This window comes from Saimiri boliviensis, chromosome 14 (assembly GCF_048565385.1).
Source record: "Saimiri boliviensis isolate mSaiBol1 chromosome 14, mSaiBol1.pri, whole genome shotgun sequence".
Lineage (NCBI taxonomy): Eukaryota > Metazoa > Chordata > Mammalia > Primates > Cebidae > Saimiri > Saimiri boliviensis.
In genome coordinates, this window is record NC_133462.1 from 34,832,735 (window position 1) to 34,848,968 (window position 16,234).

Below are 16,234 nucleotides of genomic sequence, written 5' to 3' on the forward strand. Positions count from 1 at the left end.
TACAGGCTTGAGCCACCACGCCCAGCCCAAGCGATTCTCTTGTCTCAGCCTCCCAAGTAGCTGAGATTACAAGTGCATGCCATGCCACCATGCCTGGCTAATTTTTTTTTTTTTTTTGTATTTTTATTAGAGACAGGGTTTCATCATATTGGTCATGCTGGTCTTGAACTCCCGACCGCAGGTGATTTGCCCGCCTAAGCCTCCCAAAATGCTGGGATTACAGGTGTGAGCCACCACACCCAGCCTCAGTTTCTTTTTTCAACACTCGTAAATTGCTTTTATGTAATGACCTGGAATCATGTGTTAACACTTAACAAAATCCTGGTCCTTGCTTGATAACCCAAGTATGATGATGATGATTACAGTGTGGTGCCTAATGTGATTCACTGAGGTAACTAGATGGCTGGCATTGTAGATAAGCAGTGAGACATCAGGCTCACTTGAATCTTGACAGGATATCAGGATGATTATCTGTGTTGGAGAATCATGTTTCCTGTGAGGAACACCTGGTCATTCATTGACTTTTTTATTTTTTTTTTGAGACGGAGTTTCACTCTTGTTACCCAGGGTGGAGTGCAATGGCGCGATCTCAGCTCACCGCAACCTCCACCTTCTGGGTTCAGGCAATTCTCCTGCCTCAGCCTCCTGAGTAGCTGGGATTACAGGCATGCGCCACTATGCCTTGCTAATTTTTTGTATTTTCTTAGTAGAGACGGGGTTTCACCATGTTGATCAGGATGGTCTCGATCTCTTGACCTCATGATCCACCCACCTCGGCCTCCCAAAGTGCTGGGATTACAGGCTTGAGCCACCATGCCCGGCCTTCATTTACTTTTTTCTTTTTTTTTTCTTTGTTTTGTTTTTTTGAGATGGAGTCTCACTCTGTCACCCAGGCTGGAGTGCCATGGCACAATCTCGGCTCACTGCAACCTCCACCTTGCGAGTTCAAGCAACTCTCCTGCCTCAGCCTCCTGAGTAGCTGGGATTACAGGCATGCATGCGCTACCACACCCAGCTAATTTATCATTTTTTTGTATTTTTAGTAGAGATGTGGTTTCACCGTATTGGTCAGGCTGGTCTCGAACTCATGACCTTGTGATCTGCCCACCTCAGCCTCCCAAAGTGCCGGGATTGCAGGCATGAGCCACCACACCTGGCTGACATTTAAACATTAGTCCTTTCACCAGAATGAATTGCCATGAAAGGTACACTGTAAACACAACCAGATGTCTGGGAGCCCCATGATGGCAGCACTAGAGTTTGTAGCCACACTCCTGAGAGACCCCAGTGCCAAATTAGAGGAAAATACATGTGCATGGCTCTCTGCAACAGAGGTAGTGGGAAGAAAGGTAGCTGGTCCTATGCCGAATGTTGAAATGGCCACAATTAACCAGTTTACCATCCAGATCTTTTTCTGGAATGTGATGTTTTCTTTTCTTTTTGAGACAGAATCTCACCATTGTACTCAAGCCTGGTCGATAGAGCAAGATTCTGTCTTGGTGTCGCCCAGCCTGGAGTGTAGTGGTGTGATCTTGGCTCATTGCAACCTCTGCTTCCTGGGTTCAAGTGATTCTCCTGCCTCAGCCTCCTGAGTAGCTGGGACTATAGGCTCCCACAACCATACCTGGCTAATTTTTGTATTTTTAGGAGAGATGGGGTTTCACCAGGTTGACCAGGATGGTCTTGATCTCCTGACCTCGTGATCCACCTGCCTTGGCCTCCCAAAGTGCGGGGATTATAGGCGTGAGCCACCGTGCCTGTCCAATTTTCTGGAACATTCAAGGCTTCAATAGACTGTTAACGAGAACAGAAGCAAATAAAATGGATGTGGTACTCACCCTAGACATCACAGTCTATCTGGGAAGACAGTTTGATTAGTTATTTTACATAACAAGTTTGTTAAGGTAAAAATAATAGTTTGTTAGCATGTTTGTTTCTGAAAGAAATAATTATCAGTTGGTTTTTTGTTTTGCTTTTCAGGAGACAGGATCTTCCCATGTTGCCCAGGCTGGTCTCCAATTCCTGGGCTCAAGCAATCCTCCTGCCTCCCAAAGTGCTAGGATTACAGGCACAAGGCACCATGCCCAGTCTGTTTACCAGTTTCCAAATCCCTATTTAAAATCTTAGAATTTTTTTTCCTCTACTTGATATATAAGCACAGGAAGAAACCCAGGACTCTGCCAGTTTTTTATGCAAACAGTGGAATTGAGGGACTCTGTCTCATTTAACTCATCAGTGCTGGTGAGAAGCACATGAAGACTCTTGCAGCGGCCATGGGAAATGTTCTCTTTGGTCCTCTGATGTTTTGCTGAATTAATTGGAGAGAAGAGAGACTAATTGGAGAAAAAGCATACAAATTTTATTTAACGTGTATACTTCGGAAACTTCAAAATGAAGACCCAGAGATACAGAGGAAATTGTTTTTTTTTTCTTTTGAGACAGAATCTTGCTCTGTCGCCCAGGCTTGAATGCAGTGGTGTAATCTCAGCTCATGCAACCTCCGCCTCTTGGGTCCAAGTGATTCTCCTTGCCTCAGTCTCCTGAGTAGCTGGGATTACAGGTGTGTACCACCACATCCAGCTAATGTTTGTATTTTTAGTAGAGATGGGGTTTCACCATGTTGGCCAGGCTGGTTTCAAACTCCTGACCTCAGGTTATCTGCCTGTCTCGGCCTCCCAAAGTGCTGGGATTACAGGCATGAGCCACCGTTCCCAGCCTGGAAATGGTTCTATTTTATGCTTAGGTTTAACAACATATTGATAGCCATGTAGGAATGTGATTAGACCAAAAGAGTATGACCCCATACTAACAGACTGAGTGGGGAAACTCAACAGGGCCTGGCTAGATTGTTGTTGGCCTTTCTGAGCATGCATTCTTTTCTTCTGGGTATAAGGCAGGACCCACTCTGAAATGGGGGGGGGGGGTCTTATGACCCACAGCAAGCTTGTCTAACCTACTGTTCAGGATGGCTTTGAATGCAGCACAACATAAATTCATAAACTTTCTTAAAACATTAGGGATTTTTTGTGTGTGTGTGATTTTTTTTTTTTTTTTTTTTTTTTTTTTTTTTTTAGCTCATCAGCTATTGTTAGTGTTAGTGTATTTTATATGTGGTCTAAGACAATTCTTCTTCCACTGTGGCCCAGGGAAGTCCCAGGGACACCCCTGACCTACATTGAAACAAGGTTGGCAATTAATTTGCTCATGGCCAGTTTTTAACTTAGAAAGGACAATGGAAAGAGTAATACATTTAGGTTTTATGCCTGGATTTAGGGGAAAAGGGTTCTGGATTCTATGACCTGGAGAAGAGAGGTTCTAGTTTCTATGACGAGCCTTGAAAAAGAATGGGACTGAGTTTTTCCTCTCCCTACTGCAGATAAAAACTTTTGCTTCTGAGGCTTCTTCCAGGGTCTTTGTTTTGGGGTATTATTTTCTGAGCCCCAACCACCTGGAGTGGGCAGCAGAGCTGGAGCCAGTGACTCCACGCTGAGCCCATTCTGAAGGCTGCAAAGGGAGGGAAATGAAGCCTCCTCTTTCGTGCTTCCTCCACAGCCTGTGCTGGTCTGCACACAGTCTGAAGCTGTGCTTAAAATCAGATGTTAGCCTTTATGTATTACAAAAATCTGGGTAAAGAGTTTATGAATTTGACAGTTTATATAGGTCAGTACCTTGAACTAACCTTTTTTTTTTTCCTTTTTTGAAACCAAGTCTTACTCTGTCACTCAGGCTGGAGTGCAGTGGCATGATCTTGGCTCACCACAACCTCCTCCTCCCGGGTTCAAGTGATTCTCCTGCCTCAGCCTCCCGAGTAGCTGGGATTACAGGTGCCCACCACCATTCCCAGCTAATTTTTGTATTTTTAGTAGAGACAGGGTTTCACCATGTTGGCCAGGCTGGTCTTGAACTCCTTATCTCAGGTGATCCACCTGCCTCGGCCTCCCAAAGTGCTGGGATTACAGGCATAAGTCACTGTGCCCGGCCCTTAAACTAACTTTACATGAAACTTTACTGCTGGTGAAAATGCAGGTCTTGAGGGAGGGGGCATTGCCACACTCTGCAGAGGGCACAGGGAAGTATGTTGAGCTCCCAGAGTCAAATCCTTCAGTGTCCCAGTCTCATCACTAGGTTTTTATCCACTCTGGGGTTCCATTTCAACAGTTAAGAGGCGGCTGCCAAGTTTGGGACTATGTTTAGCCTCCTGAATGGGACGTTTGCTTGTGAAGTATGAGTGCAGCAGGCTGCTTTATCTGAACTAGTTCAAGGTTTTGCTTTTCTTTTTTTTTTCTGTTTTGATTCATTCATTCATTTATTGCTGCTGTGTGATTTCAGTTCTTCCACACATTGGATATTTAATACTGTTTACTTGTTTTTATTTCCGTGGCTGAAAATGAGTAGATTGAGATGCAAGGTGAGAGGAAGGCTTGACCTTACCACCAAGAGTCTTATCCCCAAATCCTGACGACCCGTGGACATCAGGCTCCCTCCTGCTGCAGTGTGGCCTCTGTGGCCTGGGCTTCCCTCTGCTCTGACGCCAGGGGAATGGCTCCACTGGACTGTGGGTCTGGGATTCGCTGCACACACGTGTGACTCCTTCTCCAGGAGGAAAAGCAATGAGGGCCCGCTAAGTATGGGCAGGGGATTCTGCATACATGCAAATATTCCCTGGGAGAGATCAGGTCACACTGCAGGGAGGAAGCCTGCCCTGCTAAGGGCTGTCTGGAACCCGTTCATCCCGCTCTACTCAGCACTGTGTGATCGCTTCTTCTGTTACTCAGTGCCCAAGGGGCAAGACCTGGAGCCCTATCCAATCAGAGCCATAGGGCGGGGTCATGAGGACTGTCAATCAGGCGTGCTGCCGGGAGGAGAGTGCGAGGTTCAAATAGCCCGCGGCGTCTCCTCCACGCCCCTTCGCTCATCTCGCGCCTCCGCCGCTGAGGGACGTCGGGAAAGGTCTGTGGCAACCTCTGTCACACTGGGACCCGCACTGGCAGCAGGAGGCAGAAGGAGGACTCTGGAACGTCCCGAAAGCCGGGAAATGGTGCGTCTGCGGGGCCAGGCGTCCCGAAAGGGGGGAAGGGCTGGTTGGAACCGTCCAGAACCGGCCGTGGCGGAAGCCGGGCCTCCCCAGCCGTCAGCTCCGGGGTCTGGGACCCGGGTCCGCTTGGCGCAGCTCGGTTCATCCCCTCGACCGCAGGGTGAGGCTGGATTGGCAGCTGGGACCCCAGGCGTCCTGTCCTGTCCCTGCGCGGCGACTTGCGGTCGCGACATCGGAGCCCTCTCTGGGCAGCTCGGCTCCCGCAGCCCCTTTCTCCCCCAGATTGTGGGGAGGTCACGGGAGGGTCATGGGGGAATCCCTACTCGTGTGTGGGGTTCGTGGGTGGGAGGCGCTGTGATCTGTGGGATCCTCAGTCTCTGTGTTCTTCCCAAATGGGACCAGATTTCCTCTGTCTTCAAAGGTTTGGGAAGCCAGGTGGCTAATGCCTTACCTTGTCCCCTCACCCTAACTCCTAGGGCTGGCAGTAAATCCCTAAACTTCCAGAGTTCGCCCTGCATTTCATAAAGCTGATTTCCTCTCTGTCACAGGGGAACGGCTACTATCTGGGCCGGTAACGCTGGGGTAAAAGAATTTTTACCAAGACAGTTGTAGGTGGAGAAAAGCAGATTTACTAGCACAAGTAGGAAAATCTGACCCAAGGGAGGCAAAGGGGAGCCTGCAGGAGAGAAGCGGAGGCTTGTGGGCGATTTTATAGAATGGAACTTGGGCTGATGGATGGTGCCAAGGCAGCAAGGAGCTTAACTTGCATTCCTCTGTCAGCCCAGGTGTTTGATAATTGAGGCGTTTGATGGTGAGCAGGAATTCTGTGAATTAAGTACTTTATCTGGGCAAGAAGGCCACGTGTTGGGCCATATATCTTAGGCCAGAAAGAAAGACATGTACAGGAGTTCAAGACCAGCATGGACAATGTGGTGAAACCTCATCTCTACTAAAAATACAAAAATTAGCCAGGTGTGGTGGTGCATGCCTGTAATCCCACCTACTTAGGAGAATCGCTTGAATGCAAAAGGTGGAGGTTGCAGTGACCTGAGGTCACACCACTACCACTCCACAGTCTGGGCAACAGAGTGAGACCCTGACTGGAAAAAAAAAAAAAAAAAAGTTAGACCTGTAACTTACCTGCATTCTCTTTTGTTTAAATTCTCTGGACAGGAGGATAGGCAGATTTATAGCTTATTTGCTTTATCTTTCTGCTTTCCCCTGTTGCCCTTAGCCTGACTCCTTTTCCCTAATTAAGACTCCCCGCTCTGCTCAGTTCACAGCAACATAATGAACTCTTTGTCCCCCAGGCTGTATTTCAAACAGATGCAGTATTTTAGCTGTCTTTTTTTTTTCCCCAGTTAGCAATGTATGATTCTTTTTTAGAAGATACAATTTTTGTTTGTGAATATTTCATGTGTGAGAATGTAGAGAATAACCACCTGTCAGGTAGTTTAACCACTCTGCTGTAAAAACGAACAACATCAACAAAAGTTTGTGCTTCTCCTCTTTTTATTTTTCCTAGGCAAAGGCACCTTATCAGAATTTGTTTGGGTTGAGGTTCCCCTTTGGAAACCACCCAGTGATGAGTCCTGAGCCCACGCTATATTTTCCTGGTGCTGGCTTTGATAACTGCCTGGGGCTGGCACTAAGTGAATACAGCAGCCTTGTCTTGGAGGGTGTAGTGAATATCAGCCTCTGGGTCACTCTTCTCAGAGGACAGCCTGAGGTGTGGGGGTGGGGCCTCCCAGGAAGAGCTGGATGCCCTGAGGTAGGATGATTCCCCTGGTGTCCTCTTCTAAAAAGTTAAACCCTAGGACACTCAATTTTCTCACCCCAAGCCCAGTTTTCATTGCTTGGAGACATGACTGGTCAGCCACTCAAGTCCTGTTATTGAGGGGGTGAAATAGAAATGATTCTCATCCTTTGAATTCTGTTAGACTGGTGAAGCAAGAAAAACTATCCCAAAGGTCAAGGATAACGTACCATAGTGCTCGCTTCTGCAGCACATACACTAAAATTGGAACGATACAGAGAAGATTAGAATGGCCCCTGCGCAAGTATGACATGCAAATTCGTGAAGCGTTCCATAAAAAAAAAAAAAAAAAAGGATAACGTAACATAGTAAGGTGGTGCAAGAGCCTGAAGGCACACAGTGCAGTGTCCGGTGGTTGGGGGTGGGGAGTGGTCACTGAGTACTTCAGTGAGCAGCATGGGGTGGGGGATGTCCCAGGTGATAGGAGGACCTGACCTGACCCTTAAATGAAACTTGTCTGTGTTCCAGTCAGCACTGTCCCTCCCTGGGGTTGTCAACCTGCAAAAGATTTGTTCACTCCTTTTTGTTCAGTTATTTTCTTTTCTTTTCTTTTCTTTTCTTTTTTTTTTTTTTGAGACGGAGTTTCGCTCTTGTTACCCAGGCTGGAGTGCAATGGCGCGATCTCGGCTCACCGCAACCTCCGCCTCCTGGGTTCAGGCAATTCTCCTGCCTCAGCCTCGTGAGTAGCTGGGATTACAGGCACGCACCACCATGCCCAGCTATTTTTTTTTTTTTGTATTTTTAGTAGAGACGGGGTTTCACCATGTTGACCAGGATGGTCTCGATCTCTTGACCTTGTGATCCACCCGCCTCAGCCTCCCAAAGTGCTGGGATTACAGGCTTGAGCCACCGCGCCCGGCCTTCTTTTCTTTTTTTTTTTTTGAGACGGAGTTTCACTCTTGTTACCCAAGCTGCAGTGCAATGGCGCGATCTCGGCTCACCGCAACCTCCGCCTCCTGGGTTCAGGCAATTCTCCTGCCTCAACCTCCTGAGTAGCTGGGATTACAGGTACACGCCACCACGCCCAGCTAATGTTTTGTAGAGACAGGGTTTCACCATGTTGACCAGGATGGTCTTGATCTCTTGACCTTGTGATCCACCCGCCTCGGCCCCCCGAAGTGCTGGGATTACAGGCTTGAGCCACCATGCCCGGCCGTTCAGTTTTTTCTTAACTGCAAAATGCATTCTGACATTAGAGATTGATAGAGAAGATAATGTTTCTAAAGGGACAAGAGAGAGTTGGATTTCAGAAAACAAAGTATATACATTTAGGCCTATATGCTCTTTTTTTCTTGTTTACTTTTTCTGTCATACTGTAAGTTTCCCAGATCTGGCTTTTTTTCTTTCTTTTTTAATTGAATGATCTCAAATGGAATTTCAAGGCTAAGCAGAGAAAATGCTACCAGGGAAAATAAATTGGAAAAAACTTTCTTTCATGATGACTACAGAAAAATGGATACTGTGTCAAGGCTCTTAAAGTACTTTTTCTGGTAGGAGAAAGGTAGAACTATATTCAAAATGGAAGCTGAGGTAACGTAGGGTAAATAAAAATTCATGAAAACAGGCAGGTCTGTAATTAGTTGATTTTTGTATGTGGAGGTGTTGGACAGAAGATTGATTATTTTCCTGGAGATAACAATTTGTCCCTGTTCTTTGTGTTGAAGTGGCTGTCATTTGTATCACTGCCTGGCAATAGCTGCTGTGCCATAGTTTCTCTTACCTTAAATAGATGCTTTTGTTCCAGAATTTGCTGTTTTCCATTGGACTTTGTACCCACCACTTTGCTAACACCATACTTTCCTGATTACTGTAGACGTCAAAGCCTTGATGTGTGGTAGAGAAAGAGCCTACCTGTCTTAATTACTTAGGATTGCTATAACAGCTTGCCATCAACTGCATGCCTTAAACAACATTCGTTCATATATCAAAGGTGCAGAGGCTGGGAATCCAAACTCAAGCAGGTCAGATCTCTGGTAAGGGCCCCCTTCCACATTTAAAGATGGCACTCTTCCGCTTATGTCCTTACGTGGTGGAGATATGTCGGCAATGTCTGTCTAGTTTTGGTACTAGGGCAATGTTGGCCCTTATTTATTTGTTTAGAGATGGAGTATCCCTCTGTCGCTAGGCTGGAGTGCAGTGGTGTAATCTTGGCTCACTGCAACCTCCAACTTCCGGGTTCAAGCGATTCTCCTGCTTCAGCCTCCCGAATACCTGGGACTACAGGTGCATGCCATCATGCCCAGCTAATTTTTGTATTTTTAGTAGAGTTGGGGTTTCACCATGTTGGCCAGGATGGTCTTGATCTCTTGACCTCGCAGTCCACCGCCTCAGCCTCCCAAGTGCTGGGATTATAGGCGTGAGCCACCACGCCCAGCTGAGAGTCTGCATTTCTTTTTTTTTTTTTTTTTTTTTTTTGAGACAGAGTTTCACTCTTGTTACCCAGGCTGGAGTGCAATGGCACGATCTCAGCTCACCGCAACCTCCGCCTCCTGGGTTCAAGCAGTTCTCCTGCCTCAGCCTCCTGAGTAGCTGGGATTACAGGCACGCGCCACCATGCCCAGCTAATGTTTTGTATTTTTAGTAGAGATGGGGTTTCACCATGTTGACCAGGATGGTCTCGATCTCTTGACCTCGTGATCCACCCGCCTCGGCCTCCCAAAGTGCTGGGATTACAGGCTTGAGCCACCGCGCCCGGCCGAGAGTCTGCATTTCTAACTCGCTCCCATGTGTTATCATATGGGTCCATGGACCACAGTTAGAGTGCTGAGGTAATAAAAGACGTGGTTAGATAGACAGGCAGGAGACAGATCCCATCGGGCCTTGTGAGCTAGGTTATGGACTTTTATATGACTTTGAGCAGGGAAGTGATGTTTGGTTTTTGTTTGAAGAAGTCTACTCCTGCTGGTGGGCAGAGAATAGATGGTAGAGGGGAGCTGGGAGACCAGCTTAAAAGCCATAGTTGTAGTGTGAAGAGAGGTCATGCTAGCCTGGGTTTGGGTAATGTTAGTGGATATCGACCAAAGGTTGTGTTTTGAGAAGTCTAGTTATGAACCCAAGCTGTGTTTGTGGAGCCAGGTTCCAGAGTAGGGAAAGGCCGTGTCAATCACACTATTTAGCAGTTCTGCACATAAAAGATCAGTGGTGATTGTCATCAGTGCGGTAGAGAAGAGTATGTGGCTCTAAAATGTAATGGTAGAGGGGGTTCTCACACTAGTCTGAGAGGTTAGAGGAGGCTTTCCCACTGGGACTAATTCTCAAATTGAAAACCTGAAGGTGGCCAGGCACAGTGGGTCACACCTGTAATTCCAGCACTTTGGGAGGCCGAGGAGGGCAGATCACCTGAGCTCAGCAGTTAGAGACCAGCCTGACCAACATGGTGAAACCCCTTCTCCACTAAAAATAAAAAAATTAGCTGGGTGTCATGGTGGGCGCTTATAATCCCAGCTACCCTGGAGGCTGAGGCAGGATAATCGATTGAACCCCGGAGGCAGCAGTGAGCCAAGATCGTGCCACTGCACTCAAGCCTGGGCAACAGAGCAAGACTCTGTTTCAACAAACAAACAACCTGAAGGTGGCTGGGCACGGTGGCTCACGCCTATAATTCCAGCACTTTGGGAAGCTTTGGTGGGCAGATCACTTGAGGTCAGGAATTCCAGACCAGATGAGCCTGGCCAACATGGTGAAACCCTATCTCTACTAAAAATACAAAAATTAGCCAGGCTTGGTGGCACATGCCTGTAATCCCAGCCACACGGGAGGCTGAGGCAGGAAAATCACTTGAATTCGGGAGGCGGAGGTTATAGTGAGCTGAGATCAGGCCACTGCATTCCAGCCTGGGTGACAGAGCAAGAGCAAGACTCTGTCTCAAAAAAAAAAAAAAAAAAAAAAAAAAAGAGAGAAAGAAAAGAAATGTACTTCAAATAGATTTTCAAGATGTTGCCTAGGACAGGGATGCCTAACCCTTGGGCAACAGATTGGTAACAGGTCCATGACCTGTTAGGAACTGGACCACTCACATTACTGCTTGAACTCTGCCTCCTGTCAGATCAGCAGTAGCATTAGATTCTCATGGGAGCACGAACCCTGTTATGAACTGCACGTGTAAGGGATCTAGGTTGTATGCTCCTTACGAGAATTGAATGCCTGATGATCTGTCACTGTCTCCCATCACCCCCAGATAGGACCATCTAGATGTAGGAAAATAAACTCAGGGCTCTCACTGATTCTACATTATGGTGAATTGTATACTTATTTCATTATATATTACAATGTAATAATAATAGAAATAAGGCGGGTGCAGTGGCTCACGCCTGTAATCCCAGCACTTTGGGAGGCTGAGTCTGGCAGATCACCTGAGGTCAGAAGTTCGATACCAGCCTGACCAACATGGTGAAACCCCGTCTCTACTAAAAATTTAAAAATCAGCTGGGCATGGTGGCGTGTGCCTGTAATCCCAGCTACTCAGGAGGCTGAGGCAGGAGAATTGCCTGAACCCAGGAGGCGGAGGTTGCGGTGAGCCGAGATCGCGCCATTGCACTCCAGCCTGCAGCCTGGGTAACGAGAGCGAAACTCCGCCTAAAAAAAAAAAAAAAAAAAAAAAAAAAAAAAAAAAAATCAGCTAGGTGTGGTAGCCAGCACCTGTAATTTCAGCCACACAGGAGGCTGAGGCAGGAGAATTGCTTGAACCTAGGGGACGAAGATTGCAGTGAGCTGAGCTCATGCCACTGCACTCCAGTCTGGGTGACAGAGCGAGACTCCATGTCAAATAATAATAATAATAATAATAGAAATAAAATGCACAGCCCAGCATGGTGGCTCATGCCTGTGATCCCAGCACTTTGGGACTCCGAGGCAGGTGGATCACTTGAGGTCAGGAGTTCAAGACCAGCCTAGCAAACATTGTGAAACCGCATCTCTACTAAAAATACAAAATTAGCCGGGCATGGTGGTGCATGCCTGTAAACCCAGCTACTCAGGAGGCTGAGGCAGGTTAATCACTTGAGCCCAGGAGGCGGAGGTTGCAGTGAGCCAAGGTGGCATCACTGCACTCCAGCCTGGGCAACAGAGTGAGACTCCATCTCAAAAAAAAAGGAAAGAAAAGAAATAAAGTGCACAATAAATTTAATGCACTTGAATCATCCCAAAACCATACCCCTCCCCCACAGTCTGTGGGAAACTTGTCTTTCATGAAACCAGTCCCTGGTGCCAAAAAGGGACCACTGTCCTCAGAGCAGTGATACCCTTGGAACTGCTAAGTTTAACCACTGGATTTCTTTTCTAGTTTCACAGAGGAATCACCATTACTGACTTTTTTCATCATGGTAATGTGAATGTCTATTTTTGTCTCAAAGTTTTTATGTGTATTTAAATCAACACAATACTCGACGACTTGATTGCTGCAGTTTGTAAAAATATGCAAAGTCTGTAAGTGAACCTCTGACACCCACTTAGTTCGACTCACTGCAGCCTCTTTTAATGCCTGTCTGCAAACAACAAAATATGACATTATTCCAGGAGCAGTTAATGTGGAGTGAGGAGTGGAGCATCTTACAGAGCAGTGGTTTATTTTTCAGGGAAGGAACAACGTCCTGTAATTTTAGACTCTGTGTGTGTGTGTGTGTGTGTGTGTGTAGTTTCCTAAGGAAATAGTATTATTTCTTCATTAGTTATACTCAGACATCATTTTTTTTTTTTTTTTTGCTTATTTTCCTAACATGCCCACTTGTCATGGCAGAAAATGATACAGTTTTTACAAGTTAATTAAAGATTTTGCTTCATCTAATGACATCCAATGTTTGGCTCCTTTCTTTTTAGCCATGGGTTCCAGCTTCCACTTCATAATGCTTTTATACCTGGTACTTTTACTTTATAAAAATATGGGGCAATCCTCATGTTTTCAAATTAAAAGTCAGATGTCTTGTCATTTGATTGAAGAGTTTAATGCACGGGTGTTTGAGACCAGCCTGAGTAACATGACCAAACCCCAGCTCTATAAAAAAATACAGCCAGGCGCGGTGGCTCAAGCCTGTAATCCCAGCACTTTGGGAGGCTGAGGCAGGTGGATCACGAGGTCAAGAGATCGAGACCATCCCGGTCAACATGGTGAAACCCCGTCTCTACTAAAAATACAAAAAGTTAGCTGGGCATGGTGGCGCGTGCCTGTAATCCCAGCTACTCAGGAGGCTGAGGCAGGAGAATTGCCTGAACCCAGGAGGCAGAGGTTGCGGTGAGCCAAGATCACGCCATTGCACTCCAGCCTGGGTAACAAGAGCGAAAACTTCGTCTCAAAATAAATAAATAAATAAATAAAAATACAAAGAGTTAGCTGCGTATGGTGGTGGGCACCTGTACTCCCAGCTACTTGGGAGGCTGAAGTGGGAGGAGGATTGTCTGAGCTCCAGAGGTCAAGGTCGCCATGAGCTAAGATCATACCACTGCACTCCAGCCTAGGTGTGGGAATGAGACCCTGTCTCAAAAAAAAAAAGAGAAAAAGAAACCACCATCTTCCAGCATAAGATTGTGATAGTTCTACATCCATTTTTATTTTTGTCTGTCCTCCCTAACCTGTCACACTACCTGCTTATTGAGAATATAGACAGATTTTTTTTTTCTTTTTTTTTTTTTGAAATGGAGTTTTGCACTTGTTGCCCAGGCTGGAGTGCAATGGCGTGATCTTGGCTCACTGCAACCCCTGCCTCCTGAGTTCAAGCAATTCTCCTGCCTCAGCCTCCTGAGTAGCTAGGATTATAAGCATGCACCACCATGCCTGGCTAATTTTGTATTTTTAGTACAGACAGGGTTTCTCCATGTTAATCAGGCTGGTCTTGAACTCCCAACCTGAGGTGATCCACCTGCCTAGGCCTTCCAAAGTGCTGGGATTACAGGTGTGACCCACCACGCCTGGCCTATAGACAGAATATTTTACTCTGACCATCTTTTGTAAAAATACTGGAGGTCTTAGCATGCTCGGGTGTGTTGATTAGAGTCAGACTGTAATTTGTGCATATGAGGGAAACCTATGAAGATCAGACTTTGACAAAGACCCATTGGATTGCCTCATGGAGAAAGAGTTGATGAATTTGGCAGTTTATGCAGATCAGTACTGTAAACTGACTTTAGGTGAGTTTCCTGCTGGTGGAAATGAAGATCTTGAAGGAGAGAGTGTTTTCACACACTGGAGAGAAAACAGGAGGGCATAGTGAGCTCCAGTATTAAACCTTTAAGTGTCCCTGTCTCATCAGCAGGTTCTGATCCACTCGGGGCCTCCATTACAGTAGTCAGAGTGGCTTTCTGTGAAAGGAAAACACAATCTCAGGACCCACACCTCACTATGCCAGAGGGAAAGTTAAGTTTGGGAAATGAATCATACAGAAACTTCCTTTCTTGTTTCCAAGCAGATAGCTGCAATTTCTTTTTTTTTTCTCTCTCTTTTTTTTTTTTTTTGAGACAGATTCTTGCACTGTTACCCAGGATGGAGTGCAGTGGCACAATCTTGGCTCACTGCAACCTCCGCCTCCTGGGTTCAAGTGATTTTCCTGCCTCAGCTTCCTGAATAACTGGGATTACAGGTGTGCACCACCACACCCACCTAATTTTTATATTTTTGGTAGAGATGGGGTTTCACCATGTTGATCAGGCTGGTCTTTTTTTTTTTTTTTTTTTTTTTTGAGACGGAGTTTCGCTCTCGTTACCCAGGCTGGAGTGCAATGGCGCGATCTCGGCTCACTGCAGCCTCCGCCTCCTGGGTTCAGGCAATTCTCCTGCCTCAGCCTCCTGAGTAGCTGGGATTACAGGCATGTGCCACCATGCCCAGCTAATTTTTATATTTTTAGTAGAGACAGGGTTTCACTTTGTTGACCAGGACGGTCTCGATCTCTTGACCTCGTGATCCACCTGCCTCAGCCTCCCAAAGTGCTGGGATTACAGGCTTGAGCCACCGCGCCCGGCTCACGATCAGGCTGGTCTTGAACTCCTGACCTTGTGATCTGCCTTGGCCTCCCAAAGTGCTGGAATTACAGGTGTGAGCCACCATGCCCAGCGATAGCTGTAATTTCACATGCTGACTTGAATCTTACTTAAAATGTAAATGTGAGCATGTGATGAATGCGGAAGTGACTCCTCCTCCCTCTCTTTCTTTCCACATGTACAGTGTAGATGCACAGAGCACTAATAAGAGCCTCCGAAGAATGTGACCCATTGCCTACCTCTACCTTTTTTTTCCTGCCCTCTTTCCCTTCCTGCCCTCTCTTTCCTCTCTAAATATTTAAGTCCTCAAACGCTCTTTGGAAAAAGCACAGGTTGCAGATCTACTGTGACTGTGACTTGCGTTTCTCTTTTCCTGACACATCCTCAGCCTTGTAAAAAGAAACCTCTAAATCCATTTGAGATCTGCCTCAGTCACTTTTCCATTTATATTCTCAAGCTTGGGCAATATGTTTATCCTCCTAAATGGGGATTTGCTTGTGAAATGTAAGTGCTGCAGGCTACTTATCTGACCTAATTGATGTATTTTTTTCCTGTTCTTTTTTTTTTTTATGGAGCTTCTTTCTGTTGCCCAGGCTGGAGTGCAGTGGCACAATCTCTGCTCACTGCAACCTCTGCCTCCCCCGAGTTCAAGTCATTCTCCTGCCTCAGCCTCCTGAGTAGCTGGGATTACCGCCGCATGCCACCACAACTGGCTAGTTTTTATATTTTGGGTAGAGACAGCGTTTCACCACATTGGACAGGCTGGTTTAGAACTCCTGACCTCATGATTCACTTGCCTTGGCCTCCCGAAGTGCTGGGATTACAGGCGTTAGCCACTGTCCCTAGCCTCTTTTTTGATTCTTTGTAAGAAATTGCTGCCATGTAATTCCAGTTTTTCTGTACATTTAGCAATTTTATTTTGTTGTTGGTGTATTTTTACTTTCAGAGCTGAAAATTGGCAAATTGAGAGACAAGGTGGGAGAAAGGCCTGGCTGTGTTGCCAGTAGCCTCATCCCACATTTCTGATGCCTGGAGGACATTGGCCCTCCCTGTCACTGGTGGTGAATATCTGGGGTCAGGGTCACATGGGCAGTAAAAACAATTTACCGAACAGTTGTAGGTAAAGAAAGGCAGGTTTATTAGCGAAAGTAGAAAATACTTTTATTAGTAGAAAGTAGAAAAACATTTTGCAAGGATGCAACAGGCAGGTCAGCAAAAGAAGAGCTGACTGCCAGGGAACAAAGGTGTGCTGGGGATTTTATAGAATGGTGCTTTTGCTGTGAGCTGAAGAGGGCTTGGGCAGTTCTGATCATGCCAAGGTTGCAAACTACTACAGAGGCAGTAGTTTGCCATTTTGTTTTCAGTTAACAATGTATGGCTTTTTAAAAAGTATTGTTTGTGCTAATTTGCAATTTCCT

The 16,234-nt window shown here is 46.3% G+C and overlaps 1 protein-coding gene and 1 non-coding gene across 3 annotated transcripts in view; both read left to right on the forward strand.

The window, feature by feature from the left end:
- Window positions 1-4,888: 4,888 nt before the first annotated feature.
- Window positions 4,889-16,234, forward strand: part of ZNF44 (zinc finger protein 44) — a 90,745-nt gene continuing 79,399 nt past the window's right edge. For both annotated transcript variants that reach the window (XM_074384588.1, XM_010329483.2), the window contains exon 1: window positions 4,889-5,038. In XM_074384588.1, coding sequence (XP_074240689.1) covers window positions 5,036-5,038 — 3 coding nt within the window. In that variant the 5' untranslated portion in view covers window positions 4,889-5,035. The remainder of the gene's footprint in view (window positions 5,039-16,234) is intronic.
- On the forward strand, window positions 7,026-7,132 carry LOC120362844 (U6 spliceosomal RNA). Its single transcript, XR_005578645.1, has one exon. It is a non-coding gene; the product is annotated as a U6 spliceosomal RNA (small nuclear RNA).